This window comes from Asparagus officinalis, chromosome 8, assembly GCF_001876935.1.
Source record: "Asparagus officinalis chromosome 8, Aspof.V1, whole genome shotgun sequence".
Lineage (NCBI taxonomy): Eukaryota > Viridiplantae > Streptophyta > Magnoliopsida > Asparagales > Asparagaceae > Asparagus > Asparagus officinalis.
The window spans coordinates 122,735,503-122,763,480 of NC_033801.1; the positions used below are offsets into that span (position 1 = coordinate 122,735,503).

The following is a 27,978-nucleotide window of genomic DNA, read 5'->3' on the forward strand; positions in this document are numbered from 1 at the left end:
CCACTTCCCTATCTTTCTCGCCAAACATCACAGTCCCCTCTCTGTGTCACTCTACGCCATAGACAATAAATGAACCTGGAAGAGGTGTAGAGGAGGGAAATCCTAATTTGAAAATAAGAACTCTCACCTTTTCCCCTTAGTTTTCTACTCTTTTGTCATCTTTTGGTTTTCGAATAGAGGTTCCAAAAATTTTAGGAAACCAATGTCAATGAGTTCTAATGACCTCGACATAGCTCATAACACTAAAGGGGCTGTCGACGCCGCTGGGGCCAGTGATCTCATTACCCAATTTGTTCAATTCAACTATTATCAACATGCATCAGTAGAGCGACGGTCATGGTTTAGAGGAGCTACAGTCACTGATGTAAGGGATAACTCAGATGGCATACAAGAGACTTCTAGTCACTATCGATCCCACGAGCGTAAGGCAGATGAATTTACCTGCGATCTGTGGTAGCCAGAAGACGAAAAACGCCTTTGTATCTTTTTAATATTTTTGAAGGTTATTTCTATAAACCTCCATAAGTTTGGTCTAATTTGACCAAAATGCCCTTGATTAATTTATTTAATTTAACAGTTAGAGTGTAGGTTGAAAAGGGTATTTTGTTATTTTTATAAGTTCATCTAACACTGTTAGGGGGGTTAGTTGGAAAACATTGAAAATATTTGAGGGTTTCTAAAATGCCATAAGCTTGAAGGGGTTTAAGTGAAATTTGTAAAGTATATGTTATTATCCCAAAGTCGGACAAACTTGCAGGAGATTTTTTTTTAATTTACCATTAAAATAAACTTTGCTGATACTCAAAGGTTTCAAAACACTAAATTAAAGTATGAATATTGTATCAAGCCAAACTACTATTTAGAATTAGCAACAAGTAGTTTATTACAAATTACTTTTCTTAAAGTATTATAAAACACTTCGTACAGATAGTCTACTACTAAGAATTATTCTTCTTAAATTGGTAACAAATACTTTGCACGTGTTGTCGTTGTCACACATCTGGACATACACTGTGTATTTAGGGGAGTGATAAGTTGGTTGCAGTTTCTAGTTCTTTTTAAGTTGATGTGCATTATTGAAGTTTGTTAATTTTTTTGCTGGGTTAATTGCGAATAGACCCCATGTAGTATCACCCAATTGTAAATAGATCCCAGTATTTCTATTTTTGTGAATAGCCCCCTAATGAATTTGTTTAACTCTAAAAATTATTAAAAAAGCTTAAGGAGGCAGATAGACTCCTATAGTTTTATTGGTAATTTTGTGACTTTTTTGACTTTTTTGAGTAAAAAAGTTCACTAAGCACAAGTCTTCTCATTTGGGGACTACATAGGATCTGCTCACCACGAAAAGAACTATTGGGGTTCTATTCACAATAGGGTGACACATAGTGGTCTATTCGCAATAGAGTGACACAGCAAGGGTCTATTCGTAATTAACCCTTATTCTTTATTTCAGATGGAATGACATTGCCTTGCTTACCAAACCTCAACTCATTGCCTGAAGATAATGTGGCTACTATAGTTGTCAGCTATGTAGCACGGACACGGATCCGACACCGCCATCCGACACGCCGACACGAGGCAAATCCTAAAAAATACATAGGATACGTGTGTTCGACACGTGTATCCGACACGAGGCAAATCCTAAAAAATACATAGGATACGTGTGTTCGACACGTGTATCCGACACGGACACGACACGACACGGCTTCATGTTATGCTCGACACGTGTATCCGACACGGACACGACACGACACGGCTTCATGTTATGCGTGTCCGTGCTTCATAGGTTGTCAGTGAAGTGATGACCTTGCCAACAATTTTGATGACCAATGAGGTGAACAAGATGAAGAGGATAATAAACATGGGCTTGTAAAACGATGAGCTTTCAAAAATCAAGGAATAGACTTAAATAAGATGCCACAACTGAAGCCCATATCTAAGAAGTATACGCCTAAGGTGGTTAGAGAAGGAAAATCGATGAGAGCACCAAATGAGAAACCCTCAAGCACATCAAAAAATATCACTGGTCAGGATAGTTGAAGTAGGAACAAGCATGTTCAAAGTAGTTTGAATACTGTTTTAAAGTTTCTCCAACTCCAAATCAACCTGCTTGTCTTCAAGGCAAAAAATGATGAAAATAAAGTTGCGGACTAACTTTGATAGGATGATAAATAACATGAACATGATAAACATTCAAGGCAAGCAAAATGGACAATCAAAACATAGTCAAATTCCGGTTGTTTCCAATAGGAGCACAGATGTGCTACTTCAAGTAGGAAATGGGGACTACAATGGAATCAACAGAGCAAATGGAAACTATAATGTTAACAGTGGCGATCCACATTTTCCTGATACTCACAGAAGAAGAAGAGTAGAAAGTGGTCAGAAGAAACAAACCCCTAATGCTTTTTCCAATCTAGCTAATTTGATGTCAAGAAAGGAAACTAATATCTCAAAGGCAAAAAAACAAAGAAACAAATAGCGACAGTCATGAAGTTGTTACAATTCACCCGTAAAATATGCTATTTCTTTATTCTGGGGAAGTGGCACGGTTCCCTTTGATGTCAACCTTATGAGGAAGCAAAAACCTAGGGCAAAGGTCGACCGGAACCTGTGTCAAATACAGAACGGAAAATTTTGATGGGGAAGGAAAGTAGTGAAGGTTGAGAAGAAGCTGACATGGATAAGAAGAAGTGGTGGGAAGAAGAAAGACGAGTTTTTCATGACTGTGCAAACTTATTCATGGCTAGGATGCATCTGATCCAAGATGCTTTCCTTGTTCGTTCTATATTCTTAGTAATGTTTGCACCTTTTGCTACCTTACTATTCAGATATGAAGAAGACTTTATAGCTCTTTCAAGCGATGCAGTTGCTACTATGAAACATGATGCCCTCTAGTCAATAGTTAATAGGTACTGATAGTTACTCTACTTCTTTCAATAGTGGAAAATGAAGCATCTTTGCAAAATAATAACTGTTTAATTTGTCAGCACAAAGTGCAACCCTCTCTTAGGATTGGCGAACTCAACTGAAATGAACAAAATTTTGACCTGACCGAAACCAATGAATGAAAGCTGCTGTCCTGGGTACCCTATCAACAGCAAATTATATGCAAGATCAAGGCATCTTCTTCTCTACAAATCTTGATATCCATGCAACACTAAATATATGACCACTGTGAAACTGAACACTACGTGAGCACAATTCAACCGCCACTCTCCTCCATGCGCAGTGCTCACATTGTTAAACTACTAAATAATCTCATTTCACATCCCAGTTTGATGTGCACCTAGCAATGCTGTACGTTATGAAGTATTTGCCTAGTACACTTGCCTCCGATCTAACCAACTTGTTCTGCTCTAATCCGATCAATCTCCGTTAGCCCTCAAAAACATCACAAACAATCGGAGCAGAAAATTATACCTCAAAACGATCAAAATCTCAAGATTCAATAAGCCCAACTCTCATTAAGAGGCCGATTAAGCTTCATAGAGTTAACAAATCCCCAAGTTATTCTAAACCCACATAACAACAAGTTAAAAAGATCCAATCTTTGGGGAGAGGGGAGACCTGAACGACGGCGGAGGAGCCGAAGGGGAGAGGGGAATCGGCGATTCCGTAGCGGAAGATGACGTCGGCCGATATTTCGGACTCGACGCAGCGCTGCAAGCACTGGAAGCAGGGCGAGTCGCCGGCCATCGTTGGGCTCGAAAATTCGAGGAAGACGAGGGCGGGGTTTCGGCGTCGATGGGGTCGAAAGGGGACGGAGAGATTGCGAGCAGATCGACGTGCAGAAGAGAAAGTGAGCTTTTTTTTTGTCGGTTGGGATGGCAAATATGAAATGTTAAGGGCGTTTTTTGCTTATTAGGAGCAGTACGAGTTGCAAATTTTGTTGAAAGCGTTTGTGATTGTAAAAATTGATATGTAAACCATCTTTGAATAGTTTTTTTTTTTTTAATTAACCACGTGGACTAACTTTTAAGGCTAATTTTTGTGGCTTACTGTAATAATAATTAGGGGTGTTAGTCAGCTAGAACATTTTTTATAGAAGTGAAATAATTTTTATTATGGGATAATTTTTTTTAACGTAGGATATTTTAATGAGATAATTGGGAGTGATATTTTAAGACGTGATATTTTAGTGGGACAATTGTTAGAATGATTAAGGATAATTTTTAGAAGTCAATAAGCATACAAGTCATGTATTTTGATGATCATATTACTATTTATACATTTTAAAACTTATTATTATTATTATTATTATTATTATTATTATTATTATTATTATTATAGTGTTAATTAATCTTGAAGAACTATTAGATAGAGTATAAGATTAACTTTTTGATTTTTTTGGAATTATTATTGTAATATAAATTAAAAAAAAATTACCTTTTTTCTCTTTCTTTTTAGATATACCAGACATCATTCCATCATTTCTCAATTTTAATTAATTTTTAATAAAACGTGAATTTTGTAATTTTAAAATTTAAATTAATTATAAAATTCAAATATTTTAATAAAAAGAAAATAATAATATTAAATAGAAGGGAATGATAAGAAGAGATGTGATCTAATTTTATGGTGTGGTTTTAAGATGATGGAGAAATAAAATATAAAAAAAGTAAATAATAAAGTTCTAGTTTTTCACCATGTAGTTGTAGCTTAAAACTTGGGGAAATTTGAGAGACTACAACTCTCTCTTTTCTGTATAAACTAGGTGGAATGCACGTGCACTGCACGTGATCAAATATCATAAATATTTTTCAGGTTTATTTATTTTTACTATAATATAGTTGCAAAAAACTTTATAAATATCATAATATATTAATTTTTTTGGATATTTCCATGTGTGGTTTTAACATTTTTGTCTACAAAAAAAATAGTGATGTTTAAAACCTTAAAATATTAACGATTTAAGATTAATTACAAATTTAAATGTATAATTTTAAAATATTAATGATGTAAGGGACCAATACGAAAAAAGCCTATAATTATTAATAAAAAAATAAATTCTTGAATTCATCAAAGAAAAATGATAGACTTTATCTAGTTAGTAAGGATTTTGTTCGGTTATGAAAAAATCACTTCCACCTATTGTTTATCAGGCGACCGGTATTATAGATATTCAAGAACTTTTTTCTAGAATTCTCTAAGTTATAATGTGCAAATTCAATCAAGAAAGAAAATATAAATTATATGATCAATTTTAAAATCAGTTGTTGTACTCTTTTTACATCTTCCCAACTACTAATTGATCTATCAAAATGATTACTCTCTAGTTTTAGAAAATTATAAATATAGTCTGAGAAAAATTTACACATATTATGCACTCATATTGATTGTATTTTAACAAAATAATTCATATCTATCCAATGTCAAACAAAATCAAAAAATTTTAATAATTTAATATTAGTCCCTAAATTATAAGCAATTTAAAACATTTCAGGGAATAACATAAAATCATTGTATATTTAAAATCAAGGAACTAACCTTTACATATTTGCTCTTATAGGTATCCTATGAAATATTTGCCGATATATTGCTATATCGACCAATATATCGGGTTAAAGGCTTTATCTAGATAATATTTCCTATTGTTTTCTTTTGTTTGGTGATTTTTTTGATATATCGACCGTTATCGAAAATATGGTCAATATATCTATTCGAAGATATTGAGAAAATCATGTCATTTTTTATTTGATTATGAACTCGAGTTTGGATCGTGTTTGGGAAATAAAATTAGAACCTACAAAACCCACAAAGGCCACAATTCTTCTCCAAATCTCTCCACTCTCGGCTCTCCCAAATCTTAAGCATATTTCTTGATGCAAATTATTATATTTAAAATTCATTAATATGTTAGATTACATATTACAATATCATGTTATGTATGAATATTATCTCATATGATACCCAATATTACATAAACATCCCTAAATTTTACAATCTGATATCATGAATTTTATTTGTTTAATATTTATCTGATGTCCAACCCTTTGTAGTAGTCCTTCAGAAGCCTCTTCTAAAGTTTTTAAAGCGAAGTATATAATTTTAGGAAATAATTCAAAATCTTGAGACTCATTCAAAATATGATGCTTCAATTTTTCAGCATCTACTCTACTATATAAATATAAGCTAACCATTTGGCCTCATATTATATGATTAATATTATTTATCAATGGGTTCATATATTATTGTTTATGGATAACAAAGGTTTTAAATCTTTTATAGGCTTAATTGAACTTAAATCTTTTATAGTTTATAGTAATTATATTTATATACCTCCAATTGTATCTTGTTGCACATTTTTTAAATTTTAGATAACATATCTAGCTTGCTGTACTTAAATATCCTAATGTTTTCCAAAATATAATGTTTTTACATTTTGTCCTCTTACATAAACATAAGAATGCTCTTTGTAATTTTCCTATATGAGTTTCATGGTATAATTTTAGGACAATTCTATGTTTTCTACTTTTTCCATAAATACTTTATTAACATGCAATTATCTATTAATATATTATTTTATATTACTAATAATTGATATGATGTAGAGTTTTACAATAGCGTTGGAAGTTTTAGGGACCAAATTATACAAACTTAAAGTGACATATAGTATAATTAATTAACAATGATAATTAATTTAGTTTAGTTAGTATTAGAATGTAATATCAACAAAGAATTGTTAGACCCTAGAGGGGGGGTGATTAGGGTCTTATGCTAATCTAATCCGATTTAAATGCCAATTAAAATTAATTACAAAGGGTTATGTGCAAGAATATGCAATATACACAAGGTGATATATCCTAGCAAAGAGGTATACTATATGATATATGCAAGGATATATAAACTAACACAAGGGGTAAACAATGTGAACTAGATAGTGGATCATATAAATGATGAGCTAATGACAATGGCAACAAGAATTATAAACACAAGTATAAATAAACGCCAAAGCACACTCAAACACAAGATATGATCACGGAGTTCGGACCTTCCGTCCTACGTCTCCGCTCCCCACTCCCGGGGAGAAATCCACTATCAACCGGGTTTTCTACGTTCACCCGAATAACGTTTACACCTCACAGTATCGGTTTTCAACGCTCACCGATCAACGTCACTCCTCACACTCGGTTTCTAGCTCACCGAAAACCTCACTACACACTCGGTTTCTAGCTCACCGAAAACCTTACAACACTCACAATGTAACAAATATAAATTTGTTCTCTACAATAGATGAGAACACAATGAAAGCACAACTCAAGGTTACAATCTCTCACCACCCAACTATACTATGTATGTAAATACTAAAAGCTCAATGTGGGTGTGTGTAACAATGAGTGAAATGAAATCTAACTCAAATAGCAAACTAGCAATAATAAGGATATAAAAATCAGTAATGAAATTGCTAGAGAAAAGAGTTAGAAAAACTTCTCTAAAACACAAAGAAGAGGATGAAGGGGATTGAGAATGAATCCCTCAATCTGCAGTTAAAGCTTCCTCCTTTGTAAACAGAAACTCAAACTCAAACAAACAGTAAAACCCTAAACCCTTGCTTAAACTTTTCTTTTCTTTTAAAACATTTCTTGGTTAGCTTGAGAGTTGAAGACAATGGGGTATTTATACCCTCTCACAACTCAGCCAAGAAACCAGAGCAAAAGACAAAACAGCCCTAAGGCAACGGTCAAAAAACTAGCCGTTGGAAGCTGAAGAACACTCGTCGGTCGACCGGAAAATTCGTCGGTCGACCGAAAATTTTCATCGGTCGACCGGACCGGTCGACCGACAGACTCTCTGTCGCCCAGTGAGAATATGAACTCATGTTCGGTCGACCGGTGCGGTCGACCGAAATCTGACATATTCAAAAACTGTTTTGCTGATTTTAAAACCCTGTTTAAAAATATCAAATAAATTCAGAAAAATGTAAAACTTTGGGGAATGATTGTAGACATGATAATACACATGCTACAAAAACTGGTTTTCTAAAAAGACTTCCCAAATGAGAAATATCATCATTTTGCAAAATAGTCCAAAACATGAAAATGTAAACATATGAATCTTGACATTTTAGCTTAACCATGTTTTGAAACATTACAAAATGATTTTGTAGACTTAATAAAAGATGTATATGATTATTGTTAAGTCTATAAACCAAGAAAACAATATTTTCACAAATACAATAGAAAGTAAAACGTATGAGTATGTATATGAAAATATATTTGTTTCATATCTATGAAATTAAACCAAAACAACTTATCCACATAGAAAACAAGCATGTATACATAATTTTTTGGAATTTATTTGTAAAAACTTTGTTTGTGGATAAAACTAAAAACCAAGATGTATATGTATATAACTATATATATATATACTAAGAAACTAATAAATGTGTGTGTGAATATAATATTGAGCTTAGAGTATATAACACACATAATATAAACCCTAAACTAATATACCCAAGCTTGATCTTGATCTTCATTGAAGCTCAACTTGGTACACATGCGGATGAAGCTTGAACTTGATCTTTAACTTTGAATTTGCAAGGCTTGGATATCATCGTTGAAGCTCTATTCCATCCATCCTCCAACATATTGTTTGCCTAGAATAAATATAAAACACAAACACTAGACAAACAATATTAGATGTAAATTGTTTGTAAATCATCATCAAAACAAGAAGGCTAACAAGAATAGGGGTAGTATAGTCCTTAAAAAGTTTTTCCACAACTCCCTCTTTTAAAGGGAGTATGATATGATTTTAGATAACATATCTAGCTTGCTGTACTTAAATATCCTAATGTTTTCCAAAATATAATGTTTTTACATTCTGTCCTCGTACATAAACATAAGATTGCTCTTTGTAATTTTTCTATATGAGTTTCATGGTATAATTTTAGGACAATTCTATGTTTTCTATTTTTTCCATAAATACTTTATTAACATGCAATTATCTATTAATATATTATTTTATATTACTAATAATTGATATGATGTAGAGTTTTACAATAGCGTTGGAAGTTTTAGGAACCAAATTATACAAACTTAAAGTGACATATAGTGTAATTAATTAACAATGATAATTAATTTAGTTTAGTTAGTATTAGAATGTAATATCAACAAAGAATAGGGGTAGTATAGTCCTTGAAAAGTTTTTCCACAACTCCCTCTTTTAAAGGGAGTATGATATGATATGATTTGACAAAAGTGGGATAAATTTTTACAATTATCTCAGTTCTACTTTTTATCTAGTTCTTGTTGACTAACATTATATAATTTTATCCTAGTTCTAGTTCCAATGGACTAACACTATAAAATATTGTCCCACAAATTATTCTAGTTCTAATTTTGAGTTCTACTTGACTAACTCCCTCTTACTTAATAAATATCAAGTATATTAGAGAGATGATCCTTAATTGAGGTTAGGTAGGATCAATTGTTGAAAAAAAATTAACCGAAAAGTGGACCTAGATAAATAATTGCGACTAAAAATTATTTTACAGTGGTTTAAATATAAATTGACAATCAACTATGATATTTATAGGATTTAAAGGTGTTCTGTAAAAAAAATTACATGTCCTTTTTATGCTTCCATAGCTCTATGTTTCGTTGGGAAAATGCGTTTCTAACTTTTGTTAACATTATTGTCATATTATTCTCCAAAGACTCCTCAAAATTTTTGAAACGACTTAAGAATCATCGTCTATAGTATAATCATACTCCCCCCCCCTAAGGTGCGGTCCTGAGCCATTCGGGGCTAGAAAAACTTGAAAAATCTAAGGGCTGTATATGCTAATTCATAGTATTTATGCACAATTGCATGACTTTGTTATAAAGATAATGTCATAGTATGGTTAAATGTATGCACAGATTCTTGCTTGTATATGATCAATAACAAAGCAGAGTATATTAGGGTCGATGAGATATGAAAAAGATTCTGCTATTCACAGTTCGAAGTATGAGTCTGTTAGTCTGTATAGATTATATGAAATATTCAATTATTCTAAATATGATTTAAGTATATTGGTAACTGAGCGGAGTTCGGCGCCACGAGGAGGGCAGATGTGCGGACTGGCGGGACGGTCCGGTACGGAGTAGAAAGTAAACGCCCGGTCAGAGAGAAGTAAGAGAAGAAGAAGAGAGGATTCGGCGATCAGAACGACCATTCGGTAAATGGAGAGACCATGTGGTGTTTTTCGATTTTGTATTTATAGCCTCTTACTTTGGGCATAAAATCTCGTTTCCAATTTCCATAATATATATATTATATATATATATATATATTATTATATATATTATAATATATATATATAGTATATATATATTATTAATATATATTATAGTAGGGCCTGTTTTTTGGGGGCCCTTCCGCGCAGCTCTCTCCGCGCCTAGGCGCCCCCCCCAATCTGGTGCTGACAACTTTTGATTATCTCGCTATCTTCTAGCCATTTAAGCGTGAAGGCGGATAATTCAACATATAGAATAAATTGAGTATGAATGAATGGATTAATGTAAAATGAAGTGTTCTATTCTCATGTTTGGGTGATGATTAGGAGAATGAAAGCAGGAATGAACAATGTCGTCCGATTTAAGTATATATAGTCATGTTCACAAGTAAGAATAGGAATGTCATTATTCTATATACCGTAAATAGCATACACTTTAAATATTAATTATGTATATATATATAATTAATATATAATATATATATAATATATATGATCTATATACTAGTATATATATTATACTATTATAGTAATATATAATTATTTCAAAACTAATTTTACAAAAAAATTCTAAGAAATACTTTTCCATTGATAGTTCTAATTTGCACATAATCTCAATTTAATGTTTGACTTAGCAATCAAAAAATATTTTTCATAGAAATTATTTTTGGGTAGAAGTAACTAATAATACTTTATATTAATTATTTATTTGAATATAATTTAAATCTGACAAGAGTTGATTCTGATATACATTTTAGATTAATTATTAATTTGGATAAAGTTTAAAATTTTAAGACTTAAGTTTCTTAAATATATTGCTAGTAGGGATGCCCACTCCCTACATCTTATTAAGAATGTTCATTCAGGTGAGAATGTATGAGAAGTAGGAATATGCATTTCTGCTGTAACAAATATGTTATGTTTGGTCAATATGAATGAGAAGTGGGAATAAGCATTCTATTCTCATCCGTCCCACATACTAATTAATCGAGGCCTTAATCCACACCTGTGACCTCTTGCCTCCTTCTCTACATTTGTCTTAAATGACGTGTTTTCACCCATTCAACTGGTGGATATATTAATATAATTAGAAGTAAAATGTATATATAAGTAAATTATGATGTATTTAAATGCAAAAGATATCTAAAATTATTGTTTCATACTATTAATCTCTAAATTCTAAATGATAAAAGACATAAAGAGCAGAGTTAAGAATTTATTGGAAATTATATTGTATAATAAAGTATGTGATTCAGCCGCATAAAAACAACTAATTTATGACCCAATAGGAACTTTTAGTCTTCTAAATTAATATGAGGATTTGCAATATATGTTGTAGTCGAAATTGGCGCAACAAAATTTTTTTTCTCTGTAAAAAGATAAATCAAGTTCTAATTTTCAACTATTTTGCTGCTAAGTAAATATTAAAAATAAAATTGTGACTGTTTTAGGGGGTGTTTGGTAGGCTGCAACTGGAGTGGTTGCAACTCCAGTTGCATGCAACTAGGTCCAATTTGACCAGTTGCATGTGTTTGTTTTGCTGCAACTCACCGTTGCAATTGCAACCACAGTTGCAAAACAAGCCTCAGTTGCAACATATGACTTACGTCAAAAATGACCGCAAGTCATAGTTGCAACTTAGTTGCAACTGACCTAAATTTATTAAATTCAAAATCATTACTTAATATTTCAAAAATAAATTCATTAAAGGTTTAAAATAATCTTTTAAATAATTCTTATTATAATAATTTCCTCAAAAATGTTTTTAAAAAAACATTAATCTTTTAAAATAATTATTATTATAATAATTTCTTCAAAATAATATGTTAGTTTTTAAAGTAATATATTATCTTTAAAATAATATATTATTTTTTAAAATAATATATTTTTTAAAATAATATAGATTTTTATGAAAATTAAAATTCTCAGCAATACTAATATTTTTGCTAAAAATAATATTATTTTTGAAAATACTATATATTAAAATAATATAACTTCTAAAGTATATATAATTTCTAAAAATATTATTTTAAAAATAATATATAATATTTTTCTAAAAATATATTTTAAATATATAATTTTTATCAAAATAATATATGATTTTCAAATATATGATTAGTAATTTATATATGATATTTAAAATAATAGTATTTCTTGATTATATATATTTTGAATAATGCATATCTTTTTAATTAATTTTTTTTAATATATATATTTAAATAATATAAAATTTTTGAATAAAATATATTTAATATAATATACATTATCTAAAATAAGTATATATTTAAAATAATATTTTTTAACAATAATATTTTAAAATAATATGGTTTGTTTGAATAATGTATTTTAAAATAATATTATTCTAAAATAATATATATTTAAATGATATATTCATATTATTTTAAAAGTATTATTATTATATTTCTTTTTAAAAAAATTATATTATTTTTTAAAATTATATTATTTTTTAAAAATATATTATTTTATAAAAATATATTACTTTTTAAAAAATATTATTTTTTAAAAATATTTTATGAGTTGCATTGCATATGTTAATTTATAAGCATAATCAAACAGCTGCAACTATAAGTTGTAAAATTTAAATTTTAAACAAAACAATTGCAACTGTAGTTGCATGTAAGAAGAGTTGCAACGTCTCAGTTGCATGCAAGTGACACTTGCATTGCAACTCTAGTTGCAAACAACCAAACACCACCTATATGTAAGTGTGACTTACATGCGACTAGGACATTGCAACTCTTCTTACGTGCAACTACAGTTACAGTTTGGTTTAAAATTTAAATTTTGCAACTCGTAGTTGCAGCTCTTTGATTTTGCTTGTAACTTTAAATATGCAACTTATCTTTTTACCATTAATAAATTATTAAAGTTATTAATTCTTTCCAAACATTTAGAAATTAATTTTTTAAAAATAATGTTTTTATTATTAAGTAAATTAACATTTATATTTTTTTAAAATTATTATATATTTAAGGAAATATATCATTTTGGAAAATAATATATTATTTTAAAAAAAATATTATTTAAAAATTGATATTAATTTGATTAAACAATAAAAATGTTATTTTCAAAAAAATGATTATTTTAAAAATAGTATATTTTAGGAAAATAATATATTATAAAATAATTATTTCTTAAAAATAATATTTTATGAAAAATAACGTTTTATGGAAAATAATATTCTCATTTTTCCAGAATAATAATATTTTAAAAATGATCATTTAAAAATTTATATTACAATAAAGTTTTTTAGAGATTACTTTTAGATAAAATATTTTTAAATAACTTTATTTTAAAATTTTTGAAGAAATTATTTTTTTTGAAGGAATTATTATAATAATAATTTCTTTAAAAATTATTTTAAATCTTTAATGAATTTATTTTTTAAAATGTTAAGTAAATATTTTAAATTTTAATAAATTTGGGTCAAGTGGTCAATTTTAACTAAGTTGCACTATGACTTGCGGCTAATTTTGACGTAAGTCATATATTGCAACTAAGAGTTGTTTTTACAACTATGAGTTATAATAGAACAAACGTTAGCAGCTAGACAAATTTAACCCAGTTGTATGCAACTGGAGTTGCAACCACTCGAGGTGCAAGCTTCTAAATGCTGCATCAGTTAAATTTACTCTCAACAAAAAAAGTAGTGATAACCGGACTACACTTACCATACTACTCCTAAACCCAAAAAATATGGGATCCATGACAACTCATCAAATTTAATAATAACAACCGAAGTGGAAGGACTCTACACTTTTGTGTCTAGCAGTGCAGGAGTAGTTTTGAGTATGTAGTTTTGTTATAATTATCATAACAAGAAAAATTTTTACACATTATAATAAAATAAAGAGATGCTTGGTTCAATTTTTTGGAGGGTATGTTGATCTCCATAGTCAATTGCATGACATTTGTGGATATGAAAATTGCAATGATGAAAAAAATGAAGACAATATTTCTCATCCGGAGCTGCGTATATGCAATATTGCTACATGTATACGGTAGTATAAATACAACGGAAAAAACTAAGAAGAGATTGCAATTTCTAGTAAGCTCACAAGTTATTCATCCATCATATATTCCTACGTCTTCCCCCACATATGGTGCATTAGCCCTCGTCTGTGTATAGGAGTATAAATGAAAATTACCAGAAACGAAGTAAAACTTAGTTGAAACAAATTAAGAAAAATTAAAAAAATAAATTAAATCCTCTTCACTTTTAGCGAAACAAAATTTAGAAAAAGATTCATTAAAGATCTCCCCTAGTATACCAAACTCAAAAGTCACGGTAATTATACATTAATTTTATGCGTATTGTGTTATGTTATTCTCCAATCAATCAGTTATATATTGAGCAATGTCCAAAATGCCCCCCAAACTTTGTCAAGATTCACTAGACATTGATGCATGTGAATAGGGACACTAGACATTTACTATTTATGTCATTATCCTAGGCCACCTTATAATAACAAGTTCCTAAACATAAGTATGTATTAGAAGCGTTAAATAACAAATTGAACCAAATAAATTATTAAAAACTTATCTAAAAAAAACCATTCAAAAAAAGTATTATAAAAAATATTTAAAAAATTAACTTATTATAGTCTGATGAATTATTATATCTTAGAATTATAATGAGTTAAATTAGTCTCGCGATGAAATAAGTCCTCAATCTAGAGTGTGTTTGATGACTTCTCAAAATAGGGTTAAGTTTAACGTAGGCTTATTTTGGGTAAATATTTGCATTAATATGGATCAAGCCTGTCTTAGTTTTCCTCCGGTCACTTTCGGCTTTTAAATTGGTTTTGTTTTGAATCACCTCCTTCTCCTCCTTTTAGGTCCAAAACAAAACTGATTTTGTTTAAAACAGGGTTAGAACCCAATTTTATGTTAGTTGCCAAACAAACCCTAAACACGGTCCAAGAATAAATTTGCTTTTATAAACAAAAAACTTCAATCCTACAACAAGGAATATCCTATTTTTGATACTTTATTCTTCTTTCCTTTGAATTGTCTACTTGGCAGGCAAAATCTGAAAATTTACGAATACTAATCATATCATATCATACTCCCTTTAAAAGAGGGAGTTGTGAAAAAACTTTTCATGGACTATATTGCCCCTATTCTTTTTTGATATTATATTCTAATCATAAATTAACTAAATTAATTATCATTATTAATTAATCATATTACTTTTCACTCCAATTTTGTCTAACTTGACCCTAAAACTTTTAATGTTATTATAAAACTCTTATATTAATTATTAATAATGCATAATACTATATTGATAGACAATTGCAAGTTAATAAATTATTTTGGAATGAATATAAAATATAGAATTATCCTAAAATTATATCGTGACACTCACATAGGAAAAGTATAAAGAGTATTCTTGCGTACATAAGTAAAAACATGCAATTTTAGAAAATTTTAGGATATCTAAGTGCATTAAGATATAAGTGGAGGTATATGAGTGTAACTTCCGTAAGTTATAAGCTATTTATGTTTAATTAAGCCTATAAAGATTTGAATCCTTTGTTAAACATAAGCAATAGTATGTGATCCCTTTGATAAATAATATACATCATATAATATGAGGTAAGAGGTTTAGCTTATATTTATATAGTACAGAAGATGTGAAAAATTTTAGGCATCATATTTTGAATAATTCTCAAGATTTTGAATTATAAATAAAATTATATATATACTTTGCTTAGAATCATACTCCCTTTAAAAGAGGAAGTTGTAGAAAAAACTTTCTATGGACTATATTACCCCTATTTTTTAAATATTATATTTTAATCCTAACTAAACTAAATTAATTATTATTGTTAATTAATCATATTATATGCCACTTCAAGTTTGTCTTGGCCTCTAAAACTTCCAATGTTATTGTAAAACTCTCATATTAATTATTAGTAATGTCTAATAATATATTAATAGACAATTACATGTTAATAAATTATTAATGGAAAGAGTAGAAAATATAGAATTATCCTAAAATTATCATTATATTCATATAGGAAAATTATAAATGCATTTTTGCGTATAGAAGGTACGGACATGTAATTTTAAAAAATTAGGATATTTAACTGCAGAAAGTTATAAGTGGAGGTATGTAATTGAAACTTTTATAAACTGAAAGATATTTAATTTAATTAAGCCAATAAAGACTTAAAGCCTTTGTTAACCAAAAGTAATAGTATGTGATCCCTTTGATAAATAATATTCATCATATAATATGAGGCCAGAGGGTTAGCTTATATTTATATACTAGAGGAAATGTGAAAAAATTACAGCATCATATTTTGAATAATCTTATGATTATGAATTATTTCTGAATTTATATACTTTACTTAGAAAACTTTAGAAGAGGATTTCGAATGACTACTACAAAGTGTTGGTCATCATATAAATAATGGACAAATAAAATCCATGATATTGGATTGCAATAATTAGGGTTAAGTAAAAAATATATGGGTGTTATATGAGATAATGCTCATACATAATATAATATTTTAATCTATAATCTCAGATATTGATGAATTTTCAACATAAAAATTTGTGTCAAGATATATGCTTGAGGTTTGGGAGACCTGGGAGTGGAGAGATTTAGGATATGAATTGTGGCTTTTGTGACTTGTGTTTTAGTTTTGGTTTCCAAACACGACCTAATGCCAAGCCCACAATCAAATTAAAAATGACTCGATTTTGTTATACCATCCAATATTTTCGATAATGATCAATATATGAGAAAAATCCTTAAAAAATAATAATATAAAACCATAAATATTATTAAGATAAATTATTTAACCTTTGATATCAGTCGATAGAGCGATCTAATGGTCAATTTTTCATATATTGCCTATAAGAGCAATATTTAAAGGTAATTTAGATATCATTTCATTGATTTTAAATCTCCAATAATTCTACATTATTCCCTTAAAAAATTAAAATTGCTTATAATTTAGGTACTAATATAGAATTATAAAATATTTGAGCTAAATTTAAAAGAATAGTTAATTCTTTGAAAACTCTCTAAAGTATGGGGAATGTTTCAAAAAAACCACTCAACTAATTAATTTAATTTGACAGAGCCTCCTAACTATAGAGGTGTTGTAGATAACCCCTCACAACTTTGATGCGATTTTAGAAAACACCCTTCGACTTAGCTTGTCTTATAAAAACTCTTCTGGTCTTTTACACGTCTCTTAACAACCCCCTTAATGTAAAAGACTTTAATAAGCGATTTTGTCAAAATACCCTATTAAAGAAAGCCATTTTAGTTAAAAGAAACTCTCAACTATTAAGAAAAGGATTACAACCAATTTACAAATCATTTTACCTCTAAATCTTCACTTTTTCTTTCATCTAGCAAAAAATCAAGCTAATTCTTTTATGGTTGAGGAATATTTTGGTCTTTCCAAGTCAAGTACATATCACATAATGAATTCGACTCAATGATATTAGTTTTGAGGGGTTAATTGAGAAAATTTTATAGGATTAAATCAAAATTTTAAAGTTGAGATAGATTAATTATAACTCCTCAAATTTGACGAACAAACATTTACTCATTTCAAATAGTTGAGGGGGGGGGGGGGGTTATTTCAAGTAGTTGAGGGGGGGGGGGGGGGGGGTTAACATTTTTCCCATAGTTAAGGGGAAGTTTCCTAAAATTAACCCTTAAACAAAGCACAATTTAAGACACATGTGATATCAATCTTATAAGAGAGGATTTTATAGCAAGTCTATCAGTATCTCTGAAAATATTTTGCTATAAAATTTGCAGAGAGAAATTTAATCTTTATTTGGGATGACTATGTGATCCTTATGGTTCTCCTTATTTTTTATGATTTGTAATAAATTATTTAACAAAATAAATTAAGTTGTTCATTTTATATGTCTCACCTTTATAAAACATACAGTTTGGATATGGGTGTTATTATATTCATTTAACTCTTTAGCTTAAATTTTTGGATATTATTCAATATTGGATAGATCTATATTATTTTATTAAAATACAATCCATATGTGTACAAAATATGTTTAAATCATTCTCAAATTATATTTTATAGTTTTCTAAAATTAGAGAGTAATCATTTTGACAAATTAATTAAATAGTTGAGAAGATGTAGGAATATTATAATATCAGATTTTGGAATTGATCACATAATTTATATTTTCTTTCTTGATTGAATTTGCACATTATAACTTTAAAATTTCTATAGAAAAGTTTTTGAATATCTATAATACTCGGTCGCCAGATAATATAAAGTGGAAGTAGACAATAGGTACGAGCGATTTCTTTATAATTAAACAAAATCCTCTATGACCATATAAACCTATCATTTTACGTTGATGAATTCAAGATTTATTTTTTATTAACAATAATAGTTTTTTTAGATATTGGTGCTTACATCATTAATATTTTATAATTATAATTCCAAATAATTAAATTGCTCTTAGAATATTAATATTTTAAGACTTTAAACCTCACTAATTATGTGTAAGGTAAAGTATTGAAACCAACAAGATTTTATATATTAAAATATCTAAAACTTTTTAATATATTATGATAATTATAATTTTTTTGCAACTATGTTATAGTAAATTTATAAACTAAAAATCAACAATTATAATATTTGACCACGTGCATTCTACCTAGTTTTTCAGAAAAGGGGCAGAAATGGATAAGGGAAAGGTTAAGCATCTCCACGTGGACCGCGGTTAACCCTACCGTACACGGTACACCTCTATCTAGTAATTTTCTCCAAAAAAAGAAAAGAAGAAAGGGTTTCAATCATTTTTTAACTCAATTATTTCCCGCTGGATTTCTGCCGTCTCCTCTCCCATCCACACTTTTGCAACCTTTTCATTGATAGACAAAGATCTATTTTTATTTTTCCATTAAATTTTCTATTTATTTTTCTTCAAATTCACGCCGTACTTTCTCTTCCGCTAATATAAAGATTGGATTTTTATGAGATCAAAAAGGTTGGAAAATGATGGGGATTTTGCCCAGAATCCATGTGCACTTCCTAATATAAAATAACTCCATCCAGTAATAAATTTTGAGAGAGAGAGAGTGCGTGTAGAGAGAGAAAGGGTGAGAGAGAGAGAGAGAGAGAGAGAGAGAGAGAGCAAATAGATATTTTCCTCCTGCTCTTGATTTGGGGAGATCTAGTGGTTCAAGTTGTTTTATTTTTTGTTGGTTTTATAGATTTTAGCAGGAAAAGGGTGATATGATATTGAGCAGATTCTGAAGCTTTAATCTTTAGCAGTGACAGGATGAACCCAGATCAGAGGAGAAAGGTAACCCTATTTAGATTTTGCTATTTTTGGGTTGTTAACGTTTCGAATTTAGATGTATTTGGGTGCAACATGAAATGGGTTTTCGGGATAATTTTTTCTTTCTTTGTGTCTCCTTCGATTGTTTTGTAGTTGATTAGCTGGTTGTTGAGTTTCAGAAGATCAAATTTTTATGAGATGGGTTTGGACTGGGCAAGTTTTGGTTATTAGAGTTGAATTCATCATGTTTTTCTACTTGCAGTAGTTGTTGTTGAGCATATGGTATAACTAGATCTACTGGATTTAGAATCTAGTAAGTATTATTGTCATTGTTTTAGGTCAATATAGTTGATTTTTTGCTCTTGTGAATTTCTCATGTTGGGCAATATGTTACTTATGCAATCACCCTCCTGTTGTTAGTTATGCTAACGATGGATTTCTACGAGACATTTAATTATAACTACCCTTGATTGGATGATATCTGTCAACAAGTGGAACTCTTGAAAGCCAGAGAAGGTTATACTTGCATTTCATGCTAATGTGAGTAAATAGTTTAATTAAGACCATGACATTGTTTGAAATATCTTATCGGTGTATCAAAGAAATAAACAAATAGGACAATGTATTTGTGTGGCTAGTTTATATGCTGCTTCCATCTCAACTTTGCAAAATGGATAGACTTGTTAAGTTGTTTATCAGAGATATTCTTTGACCCCCCCCACCCAAACACCTACCATTACTGTTTTTAATTTCATCAACATTAATCATATTGCGTACTCTAATTCTTCCACCTGAACTTAGTTGTTGCGCATTTCCTGATGCAGGCTTTAGCAGAAGTAGATTTCTTCACTGAATATGGCGAGGGAAGCAGGTATAAAATAGAAGAAGTGATAGGCAAGGGGAGCTATGGTGTTGTATGCTCTGCTATCGATACACATGCTGGGGAGAAGGTAGCAATCAAGAAGATCAATGATATCTTTGAGCATGTTTCTGATGCTACACGAATACTTCGTGAGATTAAGCTTCTTAGGATCTTGCGCCATCCTGATATCGTGGAAATAAAGCACATTCTGTTGCCGCCTTCGAGAAGAGAATTCAAAGACATATATGTTGTTTTTGAACTCATGGAATCTGATCTACATCAGGTTATTAAGGCTAATGATGATCTAACTCCAGAACACTACCAATTTTTTCTTTATCAATTGCTTCGAGGACTGAAGTACATACATACAGGTATTTTGACCTTGCATGTGACTTAGAAGAGTACTCGGTTTTTGGTCATATATTGTCTTTTTATTGTGTTCTCTATGCAAATCTATTTAAATGAAGTTAGCCTTGTCTGTGCGTCAGTTCTAACATTTTTGCTATTTACTTACGCCTGAGTTGCACTGATACAGGTATGGGTACAGATGCGGGTACTCGTACGGGGTACGGGATGTGGCAAGTTTGTAAAAGTTAGGGTACAGGGACACGACTGAAATGCATGGGCTGAAAACCATGTTCTGAGCTAGATAGGCAAATCACCTTTTGAAATTGTGGTTCTTAACTGAATATGGGCTGAAATGAACCCAACCCTTGTCCAACAAGTTCCAAAAGTGGCTGTGAAGTGTATGATATATGTCTAAGAAATGTGTGACGAGTGTTTTAATTTAAAATATGTATTATACAGTTGAGTACACATCTGAATAAATGTATACATATACTGAAAGAGTCTACAAGAAGTGTCGGGTGTGGGTATGGGATGTGTCGGGCACGGGTTAGGGCTTCATGATAGAACTACCCGTGCAACATAGCTATAGCACGTGACTATCTGCCACAAAATATATCCTGATAATGGCTTATGGTTTATAATGCAGCTTCTCGTTCTGATTTGCCTGAGGGCTCTAATATGTTTGTATCCGATTGCTGTCATTTATCAGTCTAAACCTAGTAAAACTAACTTGCATAGTGCTTCTTACTCTTTCATTTGAAAATAAATCATATATTTTTTACTTTCAAGATCCAATTGAACTATCATGTAGTATGATTTTTTCCCCAAATGAGTTGGTGTAACTGACTCTCATTTTCTCTCACTACCTGCTCAATTTATTTTTTCTCCTAATTTTAATGATCTACGATCAAATAATTATATTGCGATTCCACCAAATGAATACTCTTCTATTTACCTAGAAAGGCATGCAGACACAATATAAAAGGATGAGATACCTCAAAAAACAAAAAGGTCATGTTAATAATTAACGAACGGCTGAAGATTTTTTTGGGGTAGTGTTCCACTGGGAGGGAGGCATACTATGAGAAACTTGTATCATAACTTAAGGTGTGCATGTTTATGTGCTCAATGCATGTTACCTTCATCATTTAGAAATTTAATGATGAAATATTCGGGAATCTTTGAGAAGTAAGAAGCTGCTAGTGCTTGATTTCCATGCACTGATGGATTTCATATGTTTCTTCTTCTTCTTTTTATTTGATTATACCTTTCTACGTAACTTTGACTTGCTATAGCTGCAGTATCAGTAAACACTACCGACCTCCCTTCTTCAATTTGAATTTGAAATAATGAAGCTAATCAATCATTTATCTCCATGTTTATGTTATTATTCTGAAAACACACATCTGATTTTTCTCCCATGAATTTGCAGCAAATGTTTTTCATAGGGACCTCAAACCCAAAAACATTTTAGCAAATGCTGATTGCAAACTTAAGATATGTGACTTTGGCCTTGCAAGAGTCGCCTTCAATGATACTCCTACTGCCATTTTCTGGACGGTATGATAGAATACTTCAAGTAGCTTAAACTAAAAGCTCATGACTTTTAATAGTCTCTTTCAGAATATTACATCCCAGTGACTTTTCTTGCAGGATTATGTTGCGACTAGGTGGTACAGGGCACCTGAGTTATGTGGTTCCTTTTTCTCTAAGGTTTGTGGATTACTTTTTATCCTTTGTTTGATTAAAGAAATGTCCACTTATAATGTTTCTGATGCCTCCTTTTATACCAGCAAAAACTGTCGTTATTGGCCTTTTTTGGTTGCATATTTTGCGTTTTCTTTCTAATTGTATGCATACCTAAACTAAATGTTTGTGATGAGTCTTTATCATCTGACACTTATGTAATAAATGGCATGAAGGTGTTAATTTTATCTGTACGACTGTACCACATTGTGTTTACAGATATGCTGACAGTGCAAGTACTGGTTTATTTTTGGCAAGATAGTGGCTTTATCTATGCTTAAAATGTTCAATACGAAGTTCTCATAATTTGTGGTGAAACATATTTATAATTCCAAACATGACTTAGGAACATCTCATAGTGGTAATCACAAACATAAATTAGAAATATTGTTATACATATTTATAATTGTGTCCTACTGTCACATTTTTAGCGTCCAACCTTAAACTTATTCACTCTGTTGTTATTTCCTAACCCTGTTAGAAGATTAGTTTGTGATGGTTCTTTAAGTAATTAACAGGTTATAATATATACTCATCTTGTCTAATTTTCGAGTCCTTGGCATTTGGCAGTATACACCTGCAATAGATATCTGGAGCATCGGCTGTATCTTTGCAGAATTATTGACTGGAAAGCCTCTTTTTCCTGGGAAAAATGTGGTCCACCAATTGGATCTAATGACAGATCTTTTGGGTACCCCCTCTGCTGAAGCCATTGCCAGAGTGAGTACAGGTTCACAAAATTTTGAGTTCTACCTTTTTGTTTATACTTATGCCATGGCTCTTTGTGTAACCTTGTTTTGCCTCTTGTAGGTGCGCAATGAGAAAGCCAGAAGATATCTGGGTGGCATGCGCCGGAAAAAACCTGTACCTTTCTCTCAGAAATTTCCAAATGCTGATCCTCTTGCTCTTCGTTTGCTAGAGAGGATGTTAGCTTTTGAACCCAAGGATCGCCCAACTGCTGAAGAGGTACAGTTAGCAATTCTCTCTGGATGACATTACTTAAGATGGCTTTTGTGTTTCTTTCTTGTAATTAAAAAAAAATGTTCACACAATCTAAAGGTGTATAAGTTTTGCCACAAGGTGTCAGGCTTTGGCCGATCCTTATTTCAGGAACATAGCAAAGGTTGAGAGAGAGCCTTCTGCGCAGCCAGTTACGAAAATGGAATTTGAATTTGAGAGACGGAGAATAACAAAGGAAGATGTCAGGGAGCTCATTTACAGAGAAATTCTTGAATACCATCCAAAGCTGTTGAAAGAGTTCTTGGAAGGAGCTGAATCTACTGGTTTCATGTATCCAAGGTATTAACTTAAAGGTTACAACTTTTAAAGGAAAAAGTCTAGAATTAAAGTTCGAGCATAAAGAACAATTCTTTCATTTCTTGGTTAACATTTAGGAATTAGATAATCTCTACTCGTCCTTGTAAATGCTCTTCGCATGCAACTGTTCGCTTGTATCTCTTTTACATCCAACTTTGTTCTTCGTCGAGCAATTTATACATTGTTGGATTAAAATAGCAATAGCTGATCGTTGGAATCTATTCTTGGTATTCCATATTAGACTTGCACAACTGAGCTGTGAAGTTGACTGGATTAGTCTCTACATGCTGTTCAACCATAAAATTTCAACGGCTTCTGCAGGGAGCTATTTTTAACAGAAGATATACTAGTCTCATAAGCTTTATTATTTTCTTCTGTCCGCAACTTTTTTACTGATGCTCTTAAATGTTCTCAGGAGCATAATGTAGTGAGCAATAGAGTATTCTAATAACACCGTTATTCCTTTCTAATTCTTCAACCATTTAGTCTGATGCCTTACAAAGTTCTAAATATCATACTTAATAGTCATAAATTTTTGTCACAGTGCTGTGGATCACTTCAAGAAGCAGTTTGCTTTTCTTGAAGAACACTATGGAAATGGTGCAACAGTCACCCCACCTAGTCGACAACATGCATCATTGCCTAGGTGAGTTGCATACTCAATTATGCCTTAAAACCGACACATTGTTATTTGCAACTGATTGAGCTTTTCAATAAGCAGGCCATGTGTAGTTTATTCAGATAACACAGCTCAGAATCCAATGGAAATAGCTGAAGATCTTTCCAAATGTTACATCAAGGAAGCTGAGAGGCCACAGCAGGAGAGCTGTGTGGCCCCCATGTCGAGACTTCCTCTTCAAGTTCCTCAGAGGTTCCAAGGTGAGTTTTCAGTGCCGATATTTTAAGAAAATTCATTTGCTCTTTCTTTTCCTTCAGGAATAGACATAAAATTCATTTAACTCGTAGTGTGATACCTTCGTCAGTACTTGATAAAATGTAAACCTAATGCTGTCAGTAATCTTTAGTAGATGTGTTTATCTTTCACACTTGTAGAGGTTTTCCATTTTAGTTCAAGTTTTAGCAATAAAATGTCAAAAATTTGTACTTAGAGCAAACAAAAAATTTAATACATAAAGACAAAAAGAGCTTCTGTGGTACAAGGGGTTGAGGAATCCATCTGCAATATTTTATAATTTTTTTGAGTCACAAATATTTTATTGTCAAAAATTTCCTTCTACATCATTTTTGTTTGTGAACATTTTGATTAAAGCTCCATTAGGTTTCCACTGGTATCAAATACCTCCCTCACTTTTAAAATGATCAAACCCTTCGAGTGTCATGTCTATCCTCTGTCAGATTTGTTGGGTAGGCTGACATGACTTAGGGAACTGTGGCTAAATGCCCTTTATTTTTTTAATGATATCAATCAGTTTATATACTTTAGAGGTTAACTATTTTTATTTGTTGATTATGCCCTCTAAGCTTTAACAACTCATATTGGTTAAGGTTAGAATCCCCTAATTCCTACACAACGTAAAGAAGGGGTAAAACCCAAAGGTCAGGGCCCCTACTTTCAAAGATTTTAAGGCAAACTGTCTAATTCATCTTCCACCTAAAAGTGCGGATACAGAATAGAGGAAATGGATTCGGGGTAAACCAGAAGAGGCTATTATCAGGGTTAGAATATGGGAGAACAGAAGAGAAGAAAGGTTTTGAATAGGGATTTGATGTGATGAAGGTATGACCTCTTGGTTGTTATCTTGATGATTGGAGTTAAGAAAAATAGTCGAGGAAATGAAGAAATGGTTGCACCCGTTTTAAACCTGGGTTTAATGTCTAAAGCTGTTGTCATCAATCTGTTAACCTATCGACTTTTTAAAAGTTCATAGAGGATAAAACAGTACTTTTGTTTGATTTAGTTATCCCTCGATTTAACAGCTGTATGTGAAAACACAAACTTAGACTATCGGTAGGCTGATAAATTTTTCATTTGATGGAGATCATTTGATTTTTGGTTAATTATGGATAAACCCCTTGTACTATCACCAAATTGAACTTACTACCCCTGTAGTTTTATTGTTGTAGATAGCACTCCTGAGTGAATTTTTTTGACCATTTTGAGGGGATCTATCTGCAATAACTGTTTGTCACTCACGGGGTCTATCTGCAACAGTAGAACTCTTTCAGGGGATCTATTTGCAACAATAGAACTACAGGGTAAGTGAGTTCAATTTGGGGATGACACAGGGGTCTGTCCATGATTAACCCTTTATTTTTGGTGAAAACTTAAAGGGTGTGTATTGAAATTTGCTTTTGTTTTGCTATTGGTGTGACTTGTTTTTCAGTGCTTTACATCATTTCTATAATCAAACCTCAAAGGGATAGTATCTGACACAGAAATGAAAAGCTGACAGAAAATTCTCAAAAACGTTTGTAAGAGAGGCATCCCCTTTGATGTTAGAAAGAGGGGAAAAAGGGAGGAAAGAAGAAGAAAAGAAAGTAAAAAGTAAAAAGAATTCAAAATAATGTCAAAAGAGAAGCTTTCTATGTCATGTCATCCATATCAACTGATTCTTGAGTAATTGCTTGATGTTAATATTGCCATCAATTCTATTTTTTAAATTCGTCAACAAATAAGATTTGTTTACTTTGACCTCAGGTGCAACAGGTGTTGCAAGGCCAGGCAAGGTCGTTGGTTCAGTTCTCCGTTACAATAATAACAATCCAAATGCTACCACTAGAAATCCCGTACCTATTCCACCACAACACAACACTGCATCTTCCAGCTGTTCTTATCCAAGAAGAAACCCTAGCTCTAAAAGTGAGAGAGGAGACGACGATATGGTAGTGGGACCCGCTGTTGTGCAAAAGCCCAAGCCCTATATCGGTAATCAGAGGGTTCTCTCGAGTATGATTCCAAATCCCTATTAGGTTTTTAGCTACAGTTCGTTCAGCAATCATCTAACGTAACCCTGTTGGAATCTCATTCATTTGCCCGCTGTAAAGTTTCACATCACTAGGAGATCGACGTCAGTTTAATTTAACTGTGATATCCGGGGGTTATAACGAGGAAGATAAATATTTGTTCGTTTATGGTGACGTATAACTTATGGATGTAATGTTTTGGCAACAGGGAGGTCCAGGGAGCTATTTTTATGTTATTACAATTATATTATGATGTCCTATTGTTTGTAGACTGTTGTAATAACTTTATTATTTTATTGGATTTCTTCTGGTATAGAAAATTTTATAAAGTGTTGAGGGTTTTCTCCTTCATGATGTGTATTGTATGGAGGGGAGATGAAAAGTTGGAAGGGTTATGCAAAGTTCTAGTGCATGTATTTGAATGATGTATTTTTGTAGGCTATCCACAAGCATATAAAATGCTTTGTAAGTTGATCATATCAAAATGCAGATGTTATTTAAGTTATTGGGCATTGAATTTTTGTACCTATGGAAATGTCAGAGGCCTGTAGAGGGATATTATACTCATTACATTATACTCCATCTGGGGGATATATTACACTCAGGAAAAATGCTTGCTGCACTACTATTAAGGTACTAATTTTATACAATGATACAGGTGGTGAATTTGCCTAATTTTTTTTGGGATAGTTGGGTTGAACGTGAGGTACATCATCTAATTTTGTAGGCAATACGAAGGCAGTAGCAAAGTTGCAATAATTAGCATGACTGTTGCAAATAACCAAAGGATGCTGAGTACAACTCAGTAAATTGGAACTCTTGATATAAAATTGCATATTACTTCCTAAAACATGATAAGAACGCAAATATAATGACACCCAAAACAGACTAAACGAAAATTAAATCAGACATTAGTACAAGAACATAATAGAAAGAAGAGGGGGGGGGGGGGGGGGGGCGGCACCTAGACTTGATCAGAAATGCCCATGCTTGCATAACTGAAGAAACAACTGGTAAACCTGCTACTGCGCACTCTTCATCAATTTTCCAGTAACCGACTTCTTGCTATTTTTATTTGTCTTCTTGTTCTTGCCTCCCTTCACTTTCAAACATTTCTTGGCTTTTTTCCTACTGCAATGTGAAGTCATATGACCTCCAATGGCTTGAGCAGATGGAAACTCCAAAGAGCAAATCTCACACTTGTAGATCCTAGGTGCATTAGGACCCGGACGAACCTGACCAGCCA

At 31.4% G+C, this 27,978-nt stretch overlaps 2 protein-coding genes across 3 annotated transcripts in view; one reads left to right on the plus strand and one right to left on the minus strand.

Moving 5' to 3' along the window:
* The window catches only part of LOC109851526 (protein GFS12), a 16,678-nt gene extending 12,856 nt beyond the window's left edge, over positions 1 to 3,822 (minus strand). For both annotated transcript variants that reach the window (XM_020421708.1, XM_020421707.1), the window contains exon 1: positions 3,574 to 3,822. In XM_020421708.1, coding sequence (XP_020277297.1) covers positions 3,574 to 3,702 — 129 coding nt within the window. In that variant the 5' untranslated portion in view covers positions 3,703 to 3,822. The remainder of the gene's footprint in view (positions 1 to 3,573) is intronic.
* LOC109851308 (mitogen-activated protein kinase 15-like) lies at positions 19,051 to 27,233 on the plus strand. The gene is made up of 10 exons (XM_020421366.1): positions 19,051 to 19,558; positions 20,359 to 20,767; positions 22,177 to 22,304; positions 22,398 to 22,457; positions 23,061 to 23,210; positions 23,301 to 23,456; positions 23,578 to 23,789; positions 24,352 to 24,453; positions 24,529 to 24,686; positions 26,467 to 27,233. The coding sequence occupies exons 1-10, from the start codon at positions 19,535 to 19,537 to the stop codon at positions 26,736 to 26,738; spliced, it is 1,671 nt and encodes a 556-aa protein (XP_020276955.1). The 5' UTR covers positions 19,051 to 19,534; the 3' UTR covers positions 26,739 to 27,233.

What these genes read in the sequence shown, in the direction of transcription:
- LOC109851308 (XM_020421366.1), top strand. Translation starts at nt 19,535, where the DNA reads ATGAACCCAGATCAGAGGAGAAAG. An exon ending in ATCGCCCAACTGCTGAAGAG is followed by an intron (nt 23,457 to 23,577) that starts GTACAGTTAGCA and finishes ACAAGGTGTCAG; the next exon opens with GCTTTGGCCGATCCTTATTT. An exon ending in ACTGGTTTCATGTATCCAAG is followed by an intron (nt 23,790 to 24,351) that starts GTATTAACTTAA and finishes TTTTTGTCACAG; the next exon opens with TGCTGTGGATCACTTCAAGA.